Source organism: Zea mays, chromosome 4, assembly GCF_902167145.1.
Source record: "Zea mays cultivar B73 chromosome 4, Zm-B73-REFERENCE-NAM-5.0, whole genome shotgun sequence".
NCBI lineage: Eukaryota > Viridiplantae > Streptophyta > Magnoliopsida > Poales > Poaceae > Zea > Zea mays.
Window position 1 is genome coordinate 63,541,753 of NC_050099.1, and position 21,904 is coordinate 63,563,656.

General features: G+C 42.1%; 1 protein-coding gene across 1 annotated transcript; it reads right to left on the reverse strand.

Moving 5' to 3' along the window:
* Positions 1–2,229: 2,229 nt before the first annotated feature.
* On the reverse strand, positions 2,230–6,513 carry LOC103653317 (uncharacterized). The gene is made up of 10 exons (XM_008680251.3): positions 6,250–6,513; positions 5,988–6,158; positions 5,563–5,858; positions 5,292–5,466; positions 4,464–4,541; positions 4,322–4,346; positions 3,784–3,866; positions 3,574–3,663; positions 3,312–3,488; positions 2,230–2,584 (listed from the first exon to the last, which is right to left on the reverse strand). Exons 3-8 carry the CDS (start codon positions 5,835–5,837, stop codon positions 3,649–3,651), a joined length of 651 nt encoding a protein of 216 aa, XP_008678473.1. The 5' UTR covers positions 5,838–5,858; positions 5,988–6,158; positions 6,250–6,513; the 3' UTR covers positions 2,230–2,584; positions 3,312–3,488; positions 3,574–3,648.
* Positions 6,514–21,904: the final 15,391 nt, after the last annotated feature.

Here is a 21,904-nt window from a genome sequence, read left to right on the forward strand (position 1 = left end):
AGAGAAGTGTGAAATTCGGTTATTTCCCGTTTTCAGGGAATGGTCGAAATTCGGTTAGAAAATGGAATGTGTAGCCGTGGTGCTAGCCGCTAGACTGTTGTATCCAGTAGAGCGTGAAAAATAGGAGTGTTGTATATATATATAAATAGATATTAAGAAATTTATTCAAATATAATTATTGTTTATTTCTAAACACTAAGTTATGTGTGGTCTCGTGGTTAGGCTATCCGCAACCGTTACCTCTAAATTTTTCCCCTATGTTACTTTTTCTCCCTATCTCCCTATTTCCTCCCCTATTTTTTCATCTCCCGCAACGGTTCCCCCTAAATATTCCCCTTATATCCCACTACCACTATAAAATATCATTTTCTATACCAACTATCAATTTTTTATCTACTAACAATTACTCGTGGACCCACAACACAGTATTTAGGAGGATGAACAGTGACACGCTATATCTAGGGGGAGAGAGAAGGGGGCCGGCGCGTAGGGGGCGCCGTAGAGGCACCGCTGCGGCCGTAGAGTGCCCCCTACGCGCCGCACGCAAGGGGAGGGGGCTGCCAAGGGGGCAGCGTTGCGCATAGCCTTAGCCTCAAATTTTTGGAGCTATATGTGTGGGTTTGAGTGCTCGCTCTGTACGTTTTACGCCGTGTGGGTGGGGTCGGGTGCTGAGCAGGCGCAATAGCTGGCTGTGTGGGCGCTGGGATGCATAGGGCAGTAGCTGAGAGAGGGGCGGGAGAACCAGTTAGAGAGCGTGGGGCGGGCCTAGATTGTCAGTGTGTCCACATGGCAGTAGCTGAGAGAGGGTCCAGAGTGTCATCATGGAGGATGAAGCTGTGGTAGCACGAGGTACCCACATTAGGTTCTTAATATAGTAGTATAGATAATATAGTAGTATAGATAAATAGGATTGAGATATTTATTTAAATATAAATATTCTTTATTATAAACACTAAGGTATGTGTGGTCTAGTGGTTACCCTCAATGTTTGGAGCAAGAGGGTGTGGGTTCGAGTGCTTGCTTTGCACTATTTTTTGCACGGTTTGGTAGTGTAGAGGGTGAAACCGTGGTATCACCAGCGTTAGGTTATTAATAGATTAGTAGGTATAGGAGGTATGTGTGGTCTAGTGATTACTCCTACATGTTTGGAGTAAGGGTGTGTGGGTTCGAGCGCGGAGGGTGAAGCCATGTATCATCAGGTGTCCATGTTAGGTTATTAAAACATATTAGTAAGTAGTAAGTATAGATTGTTTATTTATAAACATAAACACTAAGCTATGTATGGTTCAGTGGCTACTTCTAAATGTTTGGAGCAAAGATGTGTGGGTTTGAGTACTCGTTTTATACTATTTTTTTGTACGGTATGGTAGTATATATATAATGCATATGCATGTCTAGTGCCGAGGTGATCGCATGCGCGTGGCATATGATTGATCGGTTACGTGCTAGATCTGGCACTGATGGCTGACCCTGCATCTGCATGCTCTTGAGTCTTCTTGCACACTGGCACTGATCAAGAGGGTTTAGGGTTTAAGGCTATCCGCAACCGTTACCCATAAATTTTTCCCCCTATATCACTTTTCCCCCCTATTTCCCCCCTATTTTTTCATCTCCCGCAGCGGTTCCCCCTAAATACTCCCCCTATACCCCACTACCACTATAAAATATCATTTTCTATACCAACTATCAATTTTTTATCTACTAACAATTACTCGTGGACCCACAACACAGTGTTTAGGGTGATGAACAGTGACACGCTAGATCTGGGGGGAGAGAGAAGGGGACCGACACGTAGGGGGCGCTGTAGGGGGCACCGCTGCGGCCATAGGGTGCCCCCTACAGCCTAGCTGGAAGGGGAGGGGGAGCGGTAGGGTAGACCGCTGCGGTCAGTCTAATGGCGACGCAGAGGGACGACGAGACCGAGACAGATATTTATTTATATACTATACGTATTGCACATATATAGCGGGAGCAGGCAGCCCAATGGGCCGGGGATCCAGCTAGGAAACTCGACCGACGGACGGAGGCAAAGATTTTCTTCGTGGAAACAGTATATCTGACACGACGTGCAAAGAGACGGCGAGCAACGCGATTGCGGACGGATCCATGTATATCTGACACGACGTGCCGAGAGGACCCTGCAACCGTGCACACACACTAGCCTAGCCTGGCGGCTGGCGCGAGATAGACACCATATGGGATCCACAGAGGAAACGCTTGAAAGCAAGGTAGCTAATAATCATGGTGTTATGGAGCAACAAGCTGTTCCTGTCCGCCTGGTGGCCACTGGATTATTTTATATTCCTACACAGATCAACTTCTACGCACAGTATAAAGCGAAGCTGCTACAACAGGCCGGCGCGCTTGGTATGCATGCGTCCCAGCCCAGGATATATATACTGCAATAATTTTCAGACGCGGAGCTCTTAATTAATTCATGACACTGACAGAGCACAGAGCGGTTCTGTTCCAATTCCAGGACGACGAATCCCTCTGCTCTTCTTCAACTCAGGCATCATCAGTGGCGGCCGGGATCTCTGTCCGCTCAGCTTGGATCAGTTCCGCAAGTTCATCCAATTTATACCTGATGACGCGAGCAAGACGACAGCTGATTAGCGGTAAGATCTTTAGGGTCGCATGGTCCATGCAATAACAACTGAAGAAACGGTACAGCAATAAAGAAAGTGCAGTCGTCGTCTTCAGCAGTGCAACCCAAGTCCAATTGATATCATTATGATTATTTTAAGGGCTTGTCTATACAACACATGGGCATTATATACTCTAGAAACACATGTGCGTTTTTAAATGCAAAAACACACAGATTATGTTTTGAGGTAAAACTGTGTGTTTTGCAAACACAAAACACACACATTTCATATCCGCTAGATCGAGATCTAATGGTCACAAATAAAAATACCCTAAAAATAAAAAATGATCTATTATACACAAAAATTATACAAAGATATGTGTTAATGTATAACATGACGCCTTGCTTTTTTTTTAAGGATGGATGAAAATGAGAAAAAAACTTACAAAAAAACACAATTTTTTTAGAACTAACGTAACAACAACTTCTGAAATTTTGCCAAAACTCAGTATATTTCCTTGAATTGACCTATAAAACACCAAAAACAAAAAAAGATCAAAACAAATAGCAAGAAAATATTGATAGTACATCACAAAAACTAGAAAAAATAAAACAACTCAGGATATACAAGAGCATCTCATGAAGTCTATAACATCAAATATACACACAAACTTGAAACTAAAACTGGATGGATAATAGTTTAAACCTGAAGAAGCATTGATACCTTAACACGCAGGAGACCACCTTCAACAGTCAAAAAACATCTGGGAGGAGTTGACATGAGCACCAATAAGTTTGTTTGGAGAAAGAGTCGACAACAATAGGAACATCCTCAGCACCATCATTGCTCATTAGAGACCAACCATCACCTGGAACCCCATTTGTAGCATCATTGAAACACCTGCAAAATACAATAAAAACAGTTAGAAGATTCGTGTATATGGGTCCTGCCGACAAAACGTGAACACTTGAACACAGCCACAAACCTGTTAAGCCTCTTGCTAAATGTTCCCAAGAAAGCTGGCTGACGTCCCCATCCAAACGACATTTCCCCGCTCGATTCATGTGCAATTTGCCTAATGTGACACAGTGCATTTCAACATAAAAATAAGAAAATCATGACTCGGTCATTCATTCATCAGTGGCAAAAAAATATAACTTGATACAACAGAGAATTATTGAGAAAGCAAACATACATTTTTTTGTCTTTTTCTGAACACCAATCTTCGAAGATTCATAAAACAGGCTTCAGTTGACAATGAGATGATGACAAGCACTTCTATTTGGATGTGAGAAAAATTCAAGACAAACAAGTGAGGGATGGAGTTCAGGTCAGTCGAGGGTGGGGTTTCAGAAAAAAAAATAGACATACATGACCCCCTCCCTCACAGAAACCAATGACAATGCACACGTAACAGCCCTAAAAAAAGCAGAGGTCACAACTGTATTTCAGGTCAGTCAAGGGATGGAGTTTTAGAAAAAATAGTCAACATACATGTCCCCCTTGCAGTAACCAAAAACAAATGCATCATAGAACATAATGAGAGGTTCATAAAACAATATATTTCGACTTTATATAAACAATAGCCAGCGAGACAAGGATCAGGACTTCTTAATGACTAAGGTCTCTGCAGTCTGCAAACACTTAGCCTACATGTTGAAGTGGATTCGGTGCATGTTATCTCAACTAATGATATAGACGTACAAAAAAGCTCCCATGACCAAGCACCATACCTGGAGACCATACCCACGACACGTTCTGCCAGCAGCATAGCAAAAAATAACAACAATAGAAAAAAATAACAGAATCATTAGACAAAACATAGCAAAAAAACAAACAAACAAAACATAGCCAACAAAAACAAATGCATCATACCTGGAGACCTGGAGACACGTACAAAAAAAAGCTCCCATGACCAAGCACCATACCTGGAGACCATACCCACGACACGTTCTGCCAGCAGCATAGCAAAAAAATAACAACAGCAGAAAAAAGAACAGAATCATTAGACAAAACATAGCAAAAAAACAAGCATAGCCAAAAAACAAACAAAACAGCAACGACAAACAAAAAAAAGAAACATTACATGTCCCCCTTGCAGTAACCAAAAACAAATGCATCATAGAACATAATGAGAGGTTCATAAAACAATATATTTCGACTTTGTATAAACAAGAGCCAACGAGACAAGGATTAGGACTTCTTAATGACGAAGGTCTCTCCCGTCTGCAAACACTTAGCCTACATGTTGAAGTGGATTCAGTGCATTTAATCTCAACCAATGATAGACACGTACAAAAAAAGCTCCCATGACCAAGCACCATACCCACGACACGTTCTACCAGCAGCATGGCAAAAAAAAATAACAACAACAGAAAAAAAAACAGAATCATTAGACAAAACATAGCAAAAAAACAAACAAAACATAGCCAACAAAAAACAAACAAAACAACAACGACAGACAAAAAAGAAACATTAGACAAAACATAGCCAACAAAAAACAAAAATCCAAAAAACTGCATAGCAAAAAAACAACATCGGGCACTAAAAATAAACATTAGACAAACATAGCAAAAAACAAAAAATAAATAAAAAATATAAACAACAACAGCCTTGGATACAAAAACACTGATACAAAAAAATCATGCAAATAAAAAAACATCATATATTGCATGTGGGAAAAAATGAGTTGAAAAAAATTACCCCAACTTTGGGATAAAAGAAATGTTTCTTTGACATCCTTGGATGAACATCTTCAAAATGTTTTTGGCAGAACCCAGCAATAAAAAAGTTGTCGCAATGTCCATTGGGTTCTATTGACAGTCCAAAATATTCCCAATTTATAGTGGTGGTTTTTGAAAACCGAACTGCAACAAAACTACACAAAAATGGGTTTATTATAAAGCTTGAAGTATATGAAGAGAAAATATACTAAATAATCAAGCATTGGAATAAGAATACAAGATACACTTACTCTTTCCATTGGCTACGCCCCATGCCACAAAGGATATAATAATATCGCAATTGTACAACAGAACATGGTAAAGGGACACTAGGATGTTGGGCTTGTAACCGATTTTCACCAATATACTGAATATCACTTTTGACTAAATTTGCCACTTCTAGTTGATATCCCAACAAATTTCCCCTAGCTTCTGGATCATTGAATATATTCCTATCATTGTACATTTGGTCAACTATAGCTGTTGATTTAGATCTTCTACTGCCATATAAACTAGCACCAACCATTTCACCAGCAACATTGTGAACCTGGATAAAAAATGGGAGAACATAACATGGGTTTTAGGATATAAAATTAAAAAATTAAAAGAATGGAGATAACAACAAACACAAAAACAGACCACATGGGGGAGTGTAGCAAGAAAAATAAAATATCACCTCCTGAACCGCTCTCACATGATCGTCAATAACAATAACATCTTGATTTTTGCCACTTATCCCTTCGAACTTCCTAGGCCTTTCTGTTGAGTTCAGTGTTGAAAGATTACATGTTAATGTTGGCTCAAAGAATGTGTCATTCACTGGAGGAACTGCCCCAGCAACATGAGACTGACATAGAGGACAAAAAGGAAATACATATAAGTAAAAAATAGGAACTCTGCTAACCAAAAAGAACAGTGAAAAAAGGCATATAGCAGACCTTTTGAGCATGAGAAACTAGCACAGAAACAACCTTATCTGGTACATCAGTGTTGGCTACTGCTGCTGTTGCACTTTCAGGACACAACTCAATAAGGCTTCTAGAGGAATTTGCATGTGACTTAATTAAAGGTTGTAATACAACATTGGGAGGAGTAGGATGAACACCATGGGTGCATGTAGGCAAAATAGAATGACCTAACCCGATTGGAATGACATCTGACCCATGTGGACATATAGCACTAGCAGGTGCAGTATTTTTTTGTGGTCACTTTCATCATCTGAAATGTGGAGGTCAAAAAGACCCACAGGTGAGAAGAGGCTTGTACGTGGAAAGCGACCCAACTTGTCAGTTTTGGAGAAATGGAATCGCTTGTTGAGTGGATGAACACGCTCTACAATAAAAATTTAAGGAAAAATATACATACATCAGATTAGGATAGATTTTACATGACAACCAAAAATAGTGCAATAATAACCCACCAATATAAGATACTAAACATGAAACCACAAACAAAAAAAGGCAAATAAAAAAGGGATAAACATACAAAAAGACTAGGATGAATACTACAAGACAACGATACCAAAAACTATGCATAAAAATTCGCCTACAATCTCTAAAATAGCAAATTTCTACATCCCACACATATAAATTGTCATCCTGCACATAAAATGCATTTGTTTGTGGCCAGCAGCTAGCAGGCTATGAGCAAAAACAAAGGTTCATGTGGTAGGGCAGTGACTGCTGGAAATTAAATATAGTTTCATGTTCAACATATTAAAAGCACAAAAAACATCTAGATGGATTTTAAAAATGCTATGAACACACACAATAAAAAAAATCAGCATATAATATAGAGTCTAGATGCATTAAACAATAAAGTGCATGGAACCAAAAAAGACAAATGGAGATTAAAACGCTAACCCGCTGGGGGCTTCACAGAAGTTGCAGTATTTGCATCCGACCTATAAACGACTGGTGTGTTGATGTGTTCAGATGTATGGGCACTGTTACCAGAGGATTGCTAGTACCCACACCAAGACCTTTTCCCATCAGATGACTCAACAAAGTCTGCAACAACGACTTTCTCATCCGACTTAACAATAGCTGGTTGTACATTGATATCAGTATGGGTGTATTTCTCATCTGCTTAACAGCCATAGTTTTCACTAGAGGGTTCATGGAATTCAAAATCTCCTGATGCTTGATAGACATTGCTTCAACCATAATTTTCACAGAATCGACTATAGCTTCAATACACATTGTCTTGCAAACCGAACAACAACCCTTGAACTTGTCGCACATAACTTGGCAAATACTGTCAATACGTTGGACATCCACTAATTGGCCAAAATCAACTAATACCTTTTCCTTCAAAAAATTGAAATCGTCCTGAAACTGTTTCTCTGCTTCAATTAGCACCTTCTCTCTGTAGGCAGCTCTCTATATAAAAAAATAAAAAAATGAATAACAAATATAGAAAAAAATTTGAGGCAACAACCAAATGAAAAAACTGAAGATAAAAATATACAATGGCGAACTAATACAGAAAAAAGATGATCAAGAACAAACAACCTGAGCCTTACAAAGGAGTAGAAGAAATGGGTAGGGGGGAGAGCTCGCCGGCAAACAGCAGCATCGTCGTGGGAAGCTCCGTTCGACACTCTATCTCACGCCTTCCATAAGGGGATGGGGAAAGTGAAGAGGTGCGATACCTAGAAAAATCAAAACAGTAAACTCCTACTATGCCAATATGGCCCACTGGTCAACAGCAAAAACTGTGGATGTATCACATAATTATAAATGACTACTTTAACTCAACAACTCAGCACCGCTCGACTCTAGCCACGATGTGAAACAACAAATTCAGCCCCTCAGATCCTCACAGAACCGACCACGCATCCTATACTCCGGCAAGGTCCAAATGCCAGCCTCAACTAACCAGTTGCCAGTGACAGGGAGACAAAAGACTTGAAACAAAGGAAGAGCTCCCTCACCAGATCGACCGTGTCAACACGAGCTGGAGCACCATCGCTACAGGTTGGAACTGAAAACGTCATTGAACTATCCCCGCCACCACACATCGCGTTGGGAGTTCGACCTCCTTCGACACAGCTTGTTGCCCACGGACAGCAACCACAGATCCTGTCACAGGCACCTCCCCCTCCAGCACAACTCGCTATCAACCGGCCGCCAACGATATGGGAGCAGGAAAATCACCGCGAAAATCACGCTCCGCCCTCAATCTCTCAGCTTCTGGAAGGGCTGAGGAAAGTGAACAGGAGCGACGCTTGAGTACCAAAAAAATCAAACAGTGAGCTCCACTCCCACCGTCACAATATGGACCATCTGTCAGGGACAATAGACAGAGAAATATATCCAACAGACGAGAAAAGAGCACCTGACAGATCCAACGGTGCACAAATCGCGTGTAAGTAACAAGAGAAACACACGCGTGTCTGTTAGCTTTTTCCTTATTTTAAACAACTTTGCAGCTACAACCCAAGTCCAAGTGATTTTTCTCTCTCCTTATTTTCACATGCATCATGTATTAGCTATATATCTATATATTTATATCTAATATTAAAGAGCGAATCAACCATTTTTATCTTTAAACGTTCACTGGCGAACTTTGCGCCTGATATATGTAACTTGGATTTGTGATCGGTCCTAGCTCATACAAGTTAGAACGTCTAATGATGGTATAAAATTTTGGTCTCGCCTTGTTTGCGTTCCGTTACCGGATATGTTTGCTATAGTGTGTGTAGTTCGCTGAGAGGAGACAGAAGCGCGCGAAATGAATGGAGAACGGGTCAATAATGTTGACGGGGACGAAGCTACACATGCAAATACGTATTTTCATCAAGAAGAAAAAAAAAACATGTGCCTGAATCGTGCGACTTCGGGAGGCAGGCCGCGACCGTATCAGGGGACCCAGGGTCCAGGGAGGGATGTCGTGCATGACCGCGTGCGAGGTCGAGGCCCATGCGGCCAGGCGACGGGAGACGGATTTTGACTTCTCGGCTTTCATCATGGCATATACGGATGACAATGGGCATAAAAACAAATGGACACATTTTATCCATGGATAAAAGTTCTATAGGACAGGGGTGAAGCCAGACAATAAAATCATTAGGGTCAGTTTCACTAATCATCATTTAAATGCACTAGATAATAATATATTTGTATAGTATTTTTTAAATTGTATAGGGTGAGCTGACTCCAACAAAAGCCCCTGGCGCCGCCCCTGCTATAGGGTGCAGGTTTAAGTATGAGTTTGTATCCACGAGTGTGAGAGTGGTTTGACTCGTCGTGTTAATTTTTTCTCGTGGATATTAAAATATTGTACCCGTGCCCGCAAATCCACAGTGGATATATAATTACGTGTCTGCGGGCACGAGTACAGGTAGCATATTAAACTCATCACGGGTAACAGGTACGTGTACCATTTAAATGTGGGAAAGTGTAAGGAAGTAAACATGCGACCTATGCAGACAACGGTGGAACCATGCAAACTAATGCTACGATGACATGAATTTATTAATCATAGGTAACCATAATTAGCAAATAAGTACTGCATCATCATGCGAGCGAATCATGGATTAAGTAGTCTTAATAGACTCGTTTATGTAATTAGTTTTGTAATTAAACTATATTTAATATTTCTAACTAGTATCAAAATAATATTTTTTTTTCAACGTTCTGCTTTTAAGAAAGCAAATGACAGAGTTCAAATAGACACACTGGGGACACCAGTTTACAACCACAGATCAGAGAACCACAACGCCAGTCAGCCTGCAGCTAAGCACATACGAGACCCACAACCTGGAACAGCATAGAAAGAAGCACATGCTACCGGCACACAGAGGACCAGGAACTAGCATCCGAAATATAAAGCAACAGACTAAAAAGCGCCAAGCAAGCTGGAAAGGGCATCTCTCCAAACAAAAAGAAGGGACTTCTTCCACTTCAGACCACTCCAATGTCACTGCAACTTTCCTCAACCGAATGCTGCTCTTGTAACTACTTCACTGAGTCCAGTATATCTTCCAACATCGCATGTTCCCTTGTCTTGAGTAGCACGCTCCAACTCTGCAAGAAAGACACAACCTCATATATGATCGTTGTCGTATTGTTAGGAATTTTTTTCATAATCGCCATCTTATTTCTGTTACACCAAAGGGACCAAACCAGCCTGGCAACAATAAAGAGATGAAATGTGCAAGCAGCATGGGAAGTGCCCGCTCCCCAATTGCTAAACAGACTAGCTACGGACCTGGGGACACGGTCCCAACCAACAATATTTTTCATTTCTTCTCCAAACATATTTCAGAAGGTCACATTGAATAAAGATGTGATCAACTATCTCTTTGTCCCCACACAGAGAACACAACGTACTACCCTTCCACCCTTTTTTTCTAACATTGCAGCCGCTTGGATTTTTCCATTGTAAATTTGCCAAGGAAAAACCTTGATCTTCAAAGGCACCTTGCAATTCCAATTTTTTTTTGTAAACGGGGTTTTTGACACCACCATCGGTCCTAAATCTGTAAATGGATTTTGTAGTGAATCTGCGGGAGTTGTCCAGATCCCAAAACACTAAGTCTCTCCCTTGAGAGGTATTATGCTCCCTAAGCTCAGTATGAAGCTCTTCCCATAAGAAACAATCAGAATCATTAAGGGGCCTCACCAAATCTATACTCCGCTCCCATCTCTCACAGCATTCAGAAACATGCACATCCTTGTCCCTGCAGATATCAAGGAATCTAGGATATTTGATTTTAATAGGAACCTTTCCCATCCAAATGTCTTTCCAAAATAGGGTCCCTTCCCCATTTTTATCTTGTTTGTCGCACCCCATTGAAACAGATGCTTGACCTCATGAAGGCCTTGCCAAAATTAAGTAACTCCCTTGTTCTTAGAGAGAAAAAAAATATTCTTGTACATGTATTTAGCTTGCAGCAGCTTGTACCATAACTCATCTGGTCCTTGGCATAATTTCCATATCCATTTCACAATCAAGCATTCATTCATCATGAGAGTGTTTGTGATCCTGAGACCTCCTTGGTCTTTTGGTCTGGTCAAACTATCCCATTTCGCCATGTGATATTTTTTTGAGTCTTCAGCCCCTTGCCAAAAGAAGGTAGCTCTAATTGAGCTCATTTTCTTGTGAATCTTATTAGGTAGGAGTAGAGCCCCATAGTATAGATGGGTAGACTACTTAAACAAGAGTTAGTCAGAATGAGTCTTCCCCCAGAAGATAGGTGTTTACCTTTCCATGAGTCCATCCTTTTTTCCATATTTCCCACAATATGATCAAACGCAGAGGGTTTCAGACGACCATCCGAAATAGGAATTCCTAGGTATTTCATCGACAGAGTTCCTAGAGAACAATTAAGCATATTGGCCATCCTTTCCCTTTCTTGTTGAACTGCCCCAAAGACAAAGACCTCGCTTTTATGTGATGAGACTAAAATTTAGCTTATTAGAACCAAACACCCTCCCTATCGCCACCATTGGTGGTGCGGTCACAGCCTCCTGCCGACATAGTCATTGAGTGAGTGGGCGACGAACGCAGAACCACCAAGATGTGGGCGGCGGGTGTCGAGACCGTGGGCCTGTTTGGATCGGCCTTTTCTGACGAGCTTCTCTAAGAAGCTGGTGTAGAAACAAGTTGGCTGGTAAGAATCGGGGTGTTTGACAACCTAGCTATAAGGAGAAGCTGCTGATTAGAATCTACATGCTTGGATGGCCATATTTTCAAATGTCAATTTCAAACAATAAAAAATAAAAAAGTAAATTGTCATACTAATGAGCACCTAATTGGAAATTAGCACATGCTTTGTCCATTACAACTGTCAGTGTTTTGAACCTAGCTCTGACAAGTAAATTTGTGTGCGCGTTTTGGGCTCCAGACGGTGGGCGCGAGATTTATACTGGTTCAGGCGAAACGTCCCTATATGCAGTATTCGGCGGCTCGCGCTACCCGCACCTTTGCCGATCAATACTCATAGCAGGGGTTATAAGCGGGCGAGAGACGGAGGAGAAGCTCCCAAGTCTCTTGTGCAGAGGATGTGGACCTAAAGGCTACAGAGCTAGACTCCTATCTAAGCCTTGCCTCGGCGGCGGGGCTCCGGTCTCCTGGTCTTCGCTCCTGGTCCTTATACGGATGAAGTCGTGTTCGTCCGTGAGCGTCTAGGTCGTTTGGTTGTCTTGTATCCTTTATGGCAGACAACGTGGACATCGTAGGGCCCAAGTGTCATTATTATCACCTCGAGCTACACCGACCCTGGCCTTCATAGCCTGGATCTCGGTGCGGCTTGTACCATTGTACTCTGTAGACGTCCTGCGCACTTAGGCCTAGCTCTGATAGGTCATGAGTGCGCGCATAGGTCGAGGGGCGCGCGAGCCATAAGTGCACCACAAACCGAGGGGTTCGAACGTCATGAGTGCGCTGCAGCCCGAGGGGCCCGTAGGTTATGAGTGGGAGACGAACTGACTCCTCTACTGTGGCTCGACACCAGGCATGGTTAATGCGTTCCATCACTTACAGCGGGTCAGTCTCGGGCCGAGCGAGGGATCCACTCAAGTGGTTTCCCTTCGGATCACCCGACCCCCCTTTCTAGCTCCACCACACCCAACCTCGGGCTCAGTGCCTTGTGGTTCATCCGGAACGGGTGCTTCGAGGGTAGACATTTCCTTCTTTCTCCTTCTGACCTATGGGCCCTGGTTGCTAGAGGCCTTTTCCTAGCGCCCTCACCGATCGATGGGCTCCAGGGACCGAGGATGTTTTCCCCAACATCAACATTCTCGGTTACACGTACAAATTGTTACCTACAACACTGACGCTGCAGCAATGAAATCTCTAAATGCACCCATTTCTAACTCATCTGATGGGCTGCTACTACTCTCACCTGCCCCTATATCATCAACATGCCATGTGGTGGCTACAAACTGATCGAAATCGCGTTCGTGTATGGCACTGTCCTGAATGAAGTTATGCAATGTCATGCATGCTATAATTATCTTTGATTGCTTTCTCAGTGAAAATGAAGGCACACTAAGCAGGATTCTCCACTTCATCTTAAGCACCCCAAATGATCGCTCTATAATATTTCTCAAAGATGAGTGTGCATAGCTGAATACATACTGTTGGGGGCGTTCCTCTTCCGAAGGTCCTCAAAAACATGACTAACCATCTGCTTTTAGCATAACATGAATTGTTACAGGGAGTTTTGGCTTTAGGATGGAGGTTTTCTCCCATGACAAAGGTATACAAGATGAAGATATAGCCTGAAGATGATAAGAATGAACGCTGAAGCTATAGCTGAAGAGTAACAACTTTGACTTAAAATGATGATGAAGACTAGACATGATACTGACCCGAAGAGAAAAAGACTAGCTAGATAATGATTTATGTTATAGTTATGAGTAAATGTTGAGGACACAAATATACTTTTACTCGGGCTGCGTCTCGTGCCTATAAATAGATGAACAGTAGCATCGTACAGTTCACGTTGAATTGTAATCGCTCTCGCATCAACACCTTTGAACAAGTCGAAGGTATCAGTGTAATATAAATTGTGTTAATGTTCATATGCGTATTATGAAATCAGAGACCTGGAAGCTCGGAGCCAGAAAAGGAAGGCTACCAGCCCAACACCGTAGGAAGAGGAGTTGGACCAAGAAATCAGAGACCTGGAAGCCATACACCAATAAGTGCAGAGGAAGAGAGAGAAGATGCTTCAGCTAGCTGACCTTCAGAGGAAGATCGACGAAGCTACTGAAGAAATGTGTCACATCACCGGAGATGACCAAGGATGAAGACCTCAACAGAGAGAGCTTCATAAAGAAAGTCCAATCAATGATGATGAATTGTATGATGACTTTCATCATGGTAACTTTGATTTTGATGATGCTTCTCCTCTAGCAGAAGAATTGCAGGCTACCCCATGACCACCATCTTACAAGCCACTGCATCTTCCCATGTACGATGGGCATTCAGATCCGAAGCAGTTTCTCATGAGTTACGCAGCAACCATATCCTCATATGGTGGCAACACGGCTGTCATGGCAAAATCCTTCGTCATATCAGTCCGGAGTGTAGCTCAGACATGGTATTCTTCCCTTCGCCCGGGAACGATCACGTCATGGCAAAAGCTGAAGGACATGCTGGTAACTACCTTTCAGGGTTTCCAGATAGAGCCAGTAACAGCCCAAGCCTTGTTCTAGTGTACACAAGACCATGAAGAGTACTTGCACGCATATGCCCGAAGATTTTTGTGACTCAGAGGCCAGGCGCCAATGGTGCCAAATGAGATTGTCATCGAAGCTATGATCAAGGGGCTCTGACCAGGACCGACAACACAGTATTTTGCTAGGAAGCCACCGCAAACTCTGGAAAAGCTCCTCTAGAAGATGGAAGAGCACATCAGGGTTGATAATGACTTTCAGCAGAGAAGGGAGGAGGCCTACAGGTATTCTGAGATGACTAGGGGCTTCGGAGGAAGGCTACACCCTAGGCATGTCAGAACAATCCACAACCCCAGCTGAAATGATGATAGGGCAAACCACATTCAAGGCAACCAACAAAGCTCCCAATCTTCAGGAATGCAACAAAGCTCTTACAAGCCACCAGCTCCAAGGGGCAGAGGAGGAACAAGCTTTGGAGGAAGGTTTAGCTCCCAACCCAGGAGGTTATTCTCTTTATTCTGTGGGGAGGATAAGGGACATACAACAAGGATGTGCCAAGTCACGATCCAAAAGAAAAAAAGATAGCTCAAGCCGAAGCACGGCAGAATCAGGCGAAGCAGGTCCTGCACACTACTTCATGTTGTTCGCCATATATCCCTGAGTATGTGGGCAACCAGCAACCCACAACATTAGTTGCTTCGGCAAGTCATTCTCAAGCTGCATGGGATCAATTACCACCACCACCACCTATGGCACCAACCTTGATTCACAATCAGCAGCCAGAAGGGCATCGTCAGGCGCAGCAGCAGCGCGACACACGAGAGGAGTCCGAAGCTCTCACAGTCAACAGCACTGTGCCCGAATCGAGACATATTTACTAAAACAATGTAGGGGCTTGACCAGAAAGCTTCCAAGTTCAATGTATTTTTTTACTTTTATTTCTTTATATTTCCCCTCTAAAGGCAATATAAGAAGGTTCAACCTTCGGCCTTTGTAATAAATTTGTGGTTACACCATCGAGTGTAACAAGAAGGGTGACGAAGCTCCAATGTCGTTTCTAAGAGAATGCAGAGCTAAAATACCACCTAAGTAAAAGGTGAAGAAGCTTCAAAGTCGTTCCTAAGGGAATGCAGAGCTAAAATACCACCTAAGTAAAAGGTGAAGAAGCTCCAAAGTCGTTCCTAAGGGGATGCAGCGCTTAGCTCCAAAGTCGTTCCTAAGGGGACGCAGAGCTGAAATACCATCTAAGTAAAAGGTGAAGAAGCTCCAAAGTCGTTCCTATGGGGATGCAGAGCTTAGCTCCAAAGTCGTTTCTAAGGGAATGCAGAGCTGAAATACCACATAAATAAAAGGTGAAGAGACTCCAAAGTCGTTCCTAAGGGGATACATAGTGTTATTTGCGCATTAATGTCATTTGCATCATATCATCACATCATATTGCATAGCATCTCATCATACATCATCCTGCATCAACAGAAACAATGCAAAAAGAAGGAAAATTGCTCCTTCAGACATACTGCTTAACCCATGAGGTTAACCGTATTTCGGCAAAAGAGCCATATCAAAAATACAAGATACATGTTTTTGATAGGTGTTGTCATATGAAGCTTATATCTTCGACAACAGTATTCTTATGCAACATTCAGGGCAAAACCTTCAGAGTTACTTTTGCAAAAAGAAGAGGGATTTCTTTCTTCGTGAAGCGTGAAAAGAAGAGAAGGTGTTTTTTTGCTAGCGGCTAAAAAACGGTACGTACAAAGGTTTCACGCATCACAAAGAAATATATTACATCAATACATATGCAAATATTTGATAATTGTTTCTTACAAAAACGAAAACTACGAACGAAGACCCTAAACTCTCAAATATACAAACTTTAGTCTTCTTTTAAGACTTTATCGATAGCTTCGTTCAACATTCTATTGATAGCTTCGCCAACGACCTCGTTAGCAATTCTAATTATGTCGAGCGCCCCCTTCAGAGATGGGTCAGCTTCAGAATCGTATGGCTCTGGCGGGGGGGGGGGGGGGAAGCTCAGCTGCATCAAAATACAAGTACCTATTAGTAACGAAGCTACAATAATTTATGAAGCTAAGCTGTAATGGATATACCTATAAGCCTGACGCGTTCAGCAGTTTCTTCAGCTCTCTTAGCCTCTTCTAAGGCATCGTGAGACTCTTTCTTGTTTCTTCTAATAGCTTCGTCAGCTATCTCTCAGCCACCCTTCAGCCATACTTCGGAATAGAACTTTCCGCTTAATGCAGTAGCGTTGGCCGAAGGGTTTTTAATGTCATCAGCTGAAAGCAAGAATCCTGGCTGAACCACAGCCTTAGCATGTTCACAGTCGACCTTTTTCAGGACTGACACGGTCCCTCGGACCCCGGCGAAGGCACAAAAATCTCCTCTGTCACTGAGAATTTCTTCAAAAGCTTTGATTTCGCCGTTAATCCAGCGGATAACCCCATTAGGATCACCGCGAATGAAATTTTGTTATGTGGAAAATGCACCAACTTTAGAAAAGTTATTCTTCAAATTCTTAGCACATTCTGTAGCAACATTATAGCACTCTTCCTTAGCTTAATGAAGCTCTTCAACATTTTTATGTACCCTTGAGCGCTCAATATCAGATATTTCACGTTTTGTTAGCTCTACATTAAAATTTTCAGTTGCTTCGACAAATTTCTTTTCTAATTCTTGCACTTCAGCTTTGTGCACTTCTGATTGAGCGAACAGTTTAGCTTCACTGGATTTTAGCTTTTCGACCAAAGATAGTGAAAGTCGCCTAGAGGGGGGTGAATAGGCGTAATATAAAATTCACAACTTTAAACACACACTACAAGCCGGGGTTAGCGTTAGAACTAAAATCAAGTCCTAGAGAGAGGAGGAATACAAATCAAATGAGAATCAAGCGAATGAACACGGTGATTTATTTTACCAAGGTTCGGTTCCAAAGAACCTAGTCCCTGTTGAGGAGGTCATAAAGACCGGGTCTATTTAAACCCTTTCCCTCTCTCAAACGGTCACTTAGATCGAGTGAGCCTTCTTCCTTAATCTCACGGGTCACTAAGACCCCACAAGGACCACCACACACTTGGTTTCTATTGCCTTGCTTACAAAGCACTTGAGAATGAGAGAAAGAAAAGAAAAGCCAAGCCAAGCAACAAGAGCAACAAAGAACACAAGAAAATCCTCTCTCAAGTCCCTAATGGAATTGAGTTGAATTGGAGGCTTTGGAGAGGATCAAAATCTATTTGATGTGTCTTGGAGTGGAGTCTTTTGCTCTTGTATTGAATGCAATGTTTGGAATGCTTGGATGGTTATGAATGAGGTGGTTGGGGGGTATTTATAGCCCCCAACCACTTCCATAGCCGTTGGGGAAGCTGCTGGCGATGGGCGCACCAGACAGTCCGGTGCGCCACCGGACAGGCACTGTACACTGTCTGGTGCCCCGCCACATCACCCAACCGTTAGGGTTTAGAGTGAAGTTGACCGTTGGAGCTTTGTCTTCTTGCGGCATCGGACAGTCCGGTGCCACACTGGACAGTCCGGTGCCCTCTGACTTCGCGGCTCTAACTTCTGCCACGCACTGTAGCTCATTGTTCCCGCTGTCAAAGTCGACTGTTGCGCGCTGGATAGCCGTTGCCCGCTGACTCACCGGACAGTCCGGTGGCACACCAGATAGTCCAGTGAATTATAGTGGAGCGCGCCTGCGTTTTTCCAAGAATGGCTGCTTCGGAGTTGTACGGGCATGGGGCACCGGACACTGTCCGCTGGCACACCGGACAGTCCGGTGCGCCAGTCCACAGCACACTTAAGTTATTGCTCTAGTTCATTTTAGTCCCTAACTTGAATATTTTATTGGTTTGTGTTGAACCTTATGCACCTGTAATACATGAATTCTAGACAAACTAGTTAGTCCATGTGTTTGTGTTGACGATCAGCTACCAAAATTAATTATAGAAAAATGTTAACCCTATTTCTCTTTCAATCTCCCCCTTTTTGGTGATTGATGCCAACACAAACCAAAGCAAATAATAAGTGCAGAAATGTAACTAGTTTGCATTTAGAATGTGCATAGGTTACTTGGAGTTAAACCAATTGAATATCTCACTAAATTTTAATGACTTGCCTTTTCTTTTATTTAACATTTTGGACCACCTTTGCACCACTTATTTTGTTTGTGCAAATTCTTTTGGAAAATCTTTTAAAAGTCTTTTTCCAAATAGTCTAAGGTATATGAATAAGATTGCAAGAAGCATTTTCAAGATTTGAAATTTCTCCCCCTGTTTCAAATGCTTTTCCTTTGACTAAACAAAACTCCCCCTGAATGAAATTCTCCTCTTAGCTTTCAAGAGGGTTTTGGGATACCAAATGAAATACTTAATTCAAAGATTGACTTTTAATGGTACCAATTGAAGAAATTACCATCACTTAGATACAAATGTGAAAAACATCAATTAAAACTTTAGTTCGAAAATTTTGAAATGGTGGTGCGGTCCGGTCCTTTTGCTTTGGGCTTAATAATTTCTCCCCCTTTGGCATTAATCGCCACAAACACAGAACGTTGGAGCTCTTTCGAACTTTCTCCCCATTGGTACAAGTAAATAAGAGTGAAGGATTATACCAATTGAGAATGGAGGAACAACGACAAAGGGTAGATGATATTGTCAGAGTTGTGGAGTGGAAGCATTGTTCTTTGCCGAAAACTCCATTTCCCTTTCAATCTACGACTTAGTGGAGAAATACACTTGAAAACATGTTAGTCGTAGCCTTGGTACAAGAATAATAAGAAGTATGCGTTTGTACCAAAATGAAAGAGACATGATCAAAGGTATATAAATAAGCTATGTGTGCAATGTTTCAATCAAAATTCCGAGAATCAAGAATATTTAGCTCATTCCTAAGTTTACTAAAGGTTTTCTCATCTAATGGCTTGGTAAAGATATCGGCTAATTGATTCTTGGTGTTTACACAAGCTATTTCGATATCCCCCTTTGTTGCTGATCTCTCAGAAAGTGATACCGAATGTCTATGTGCTTAGTGCGGTTGTGTTCAACGGGATTATGCGCCATGCGGATTGCACTCTCATTATCACATAGGAGAGGGACTTTGCTCAATTTGTAGCCATAGTCCATAAGGTTTTGCCTCATCCAAAGTAATTGCGCACAACAATGGCCTACGACAATGTACTCGGCTTCGGCGGTGGAAAGAGCTACTGAGTTTTGTTTCTTTGAAGCCCATGACACCAGGGATCTTCCTAAAAACTGACAAGTCCCTGGTGTGCTCTTTCTATCAATTTTACACCCTGCCCAATTGGCATCAGAATATCCTATTAAATCGAAAGTGGATCCCTTGGGGGTACCAAAGCCCAAACTTAGGAGTGTAAACTAAATATCTCATAATTCTCTTCACGGCCCTAAGGTGAACTTCCTTAGCATCAACCTAAAATCTTGCACACATGCATACAGAAAGCATAATATCCGGTCAAGATGCACATAAGTAGAGTAAAGATCCTATCATCGACCGGTATACCTTTTGATCTACGGATTTACCTCCTGTGTCGAGGTCAAGATGCCCATTTGTTCCCATGGGTGTCTTGATGGGTTTGCCATCCTTCATCCCAAACTTCTTAAGTATGTCTTGAATGTACTTTGTTTGGCTGATGAAGGTGCCATCTTGGAGTTGCTTGATTTGAAATCCTAGGAAATACTTCAACTCCCCCATCATAGACATCTCAAATTTTTGTATCATGATCCTACTAAACTCTTCACAAGTTGATTTGTTAGTAGACCCAAATATGATATCATCAACATAAATTTGGCATACAAACAAATCTTTTGCAACAGTTTTAGTAAAGAGTGTAGGATTGGCTTTTCCGACTTTGAAGCCATTAGTGATAAGAAAATCTCTTAGGCATTCATACCATGCTCTTGGGGCTTGCTTGAGCCCATAAAGCGCCTTTGAGAGTTTGTAAACATGGTTAGGATACTCACTATCTTCAAAGCCGGGAGGTTGCTCAACATAGACCTCTTCCTTGATTGCTCCATTGAGGAAGGCATTTTTCACGTCCATTTGATAAATCTTAAAGCCATGGTAAGTAGCATAGGCAAGTAATATACGAATTGACTCTAGCCTAGCTACGGGTGCATAAGTTTCATCAAAATTCAAACCTTCGACTTGTGAATACCCTTTGGCCACAAGTCTGGCTTTGTTTCTTGTCACCACACCATGCTCGTCTTGCTTGTTGCGGAATACCCATTTGGTACCTACAACATTTTGATTAGGACATGGAACTAAATGCCATACCTCACTCCTCGTGAAGTTGTTGAGTTCCTCTTGCATAGCCGGCACCCAATCCGGATCCCTTAGCGCATCCTCCACCCTGTAAGGATCAATAGAGGACACAAAAGAGTAATGTTCACAGAAGTGAGCAACTCAAGATCTAGTAGTTACTCCATTATGAATATCACCAAGGATGGAGTTGACGGGGTGATCTCGTTAAATTGCTTGGTGGACTCTTGGGTGTGGCGGTCTTTGACCCTATATTTCTTGATTATCTTCCTTGTCTTCATTATCTTCATCTCCCCCTTGATCATGGTCCTCTTCTTGAGGTGGCTCATCCTCTTGATCTTCATTTTCACTATCTTGAGCCTGTTCCTCATCTTGGGTTGGTGGAGATGCTTGATTGGAAGATGACGGTTGATCTTGTGCTTGTGTGGGCTCTTCGGATTCCTTAGGAGACACATCCCCAATGGACATGTTCCTTAGCGCGACGCACGGAGCCTCTTCATCATCTAATTCATCAAGATCAACTTGCTCCACTTGGGAGCCATTAGTCTCATCAAACACAATGTCACAAAGAAACCTCAACTAATCTAGTGAATTTGTTGAAGACTCTATATGCCCTTGTGTTTGAGTCATAACCTAGTAAAAAGCCTTCTACAACCTTAGGAGCAAATTTGGATTTTCTACCTCTTTTAACAAGAATAAAGCATTTACTCCCAAAGTCTCTAAAATATGAAACATTGGGCTTTTTACTAGTGAGGATTTCATATGATGTCTTCTTGAGGATTCAGTGAAGATATAACCGGTTGATGGAGTAGCAGGCGATGTTGTCACACCCGGTTCTATAGAACCGAGCGCATACCATATGTGTGCCAAGATCCATTTCCACACATATGTTGACGTCACAAGTGTAATATATCAAAAGACAATGCAATAAAGGCGTAAAGAGAGTAGAATACTTTATTATATCATCTGAATCATTGTATCTTTAACAAGTATCACATCAAAGTAAAGCGGAATTTAAATAACAGGGGCAATCTCCCACACGAAGATGACCGGCGTATCGTTAGACTTAGAATTCATCGTCGTCAATATCTCCATCAAAGTCTCCAGCATGACCCTCTGATCAAAATATTAGCAAGGGTGAGCTCACTTATGGTCGGGGCTCAGCAAGTGG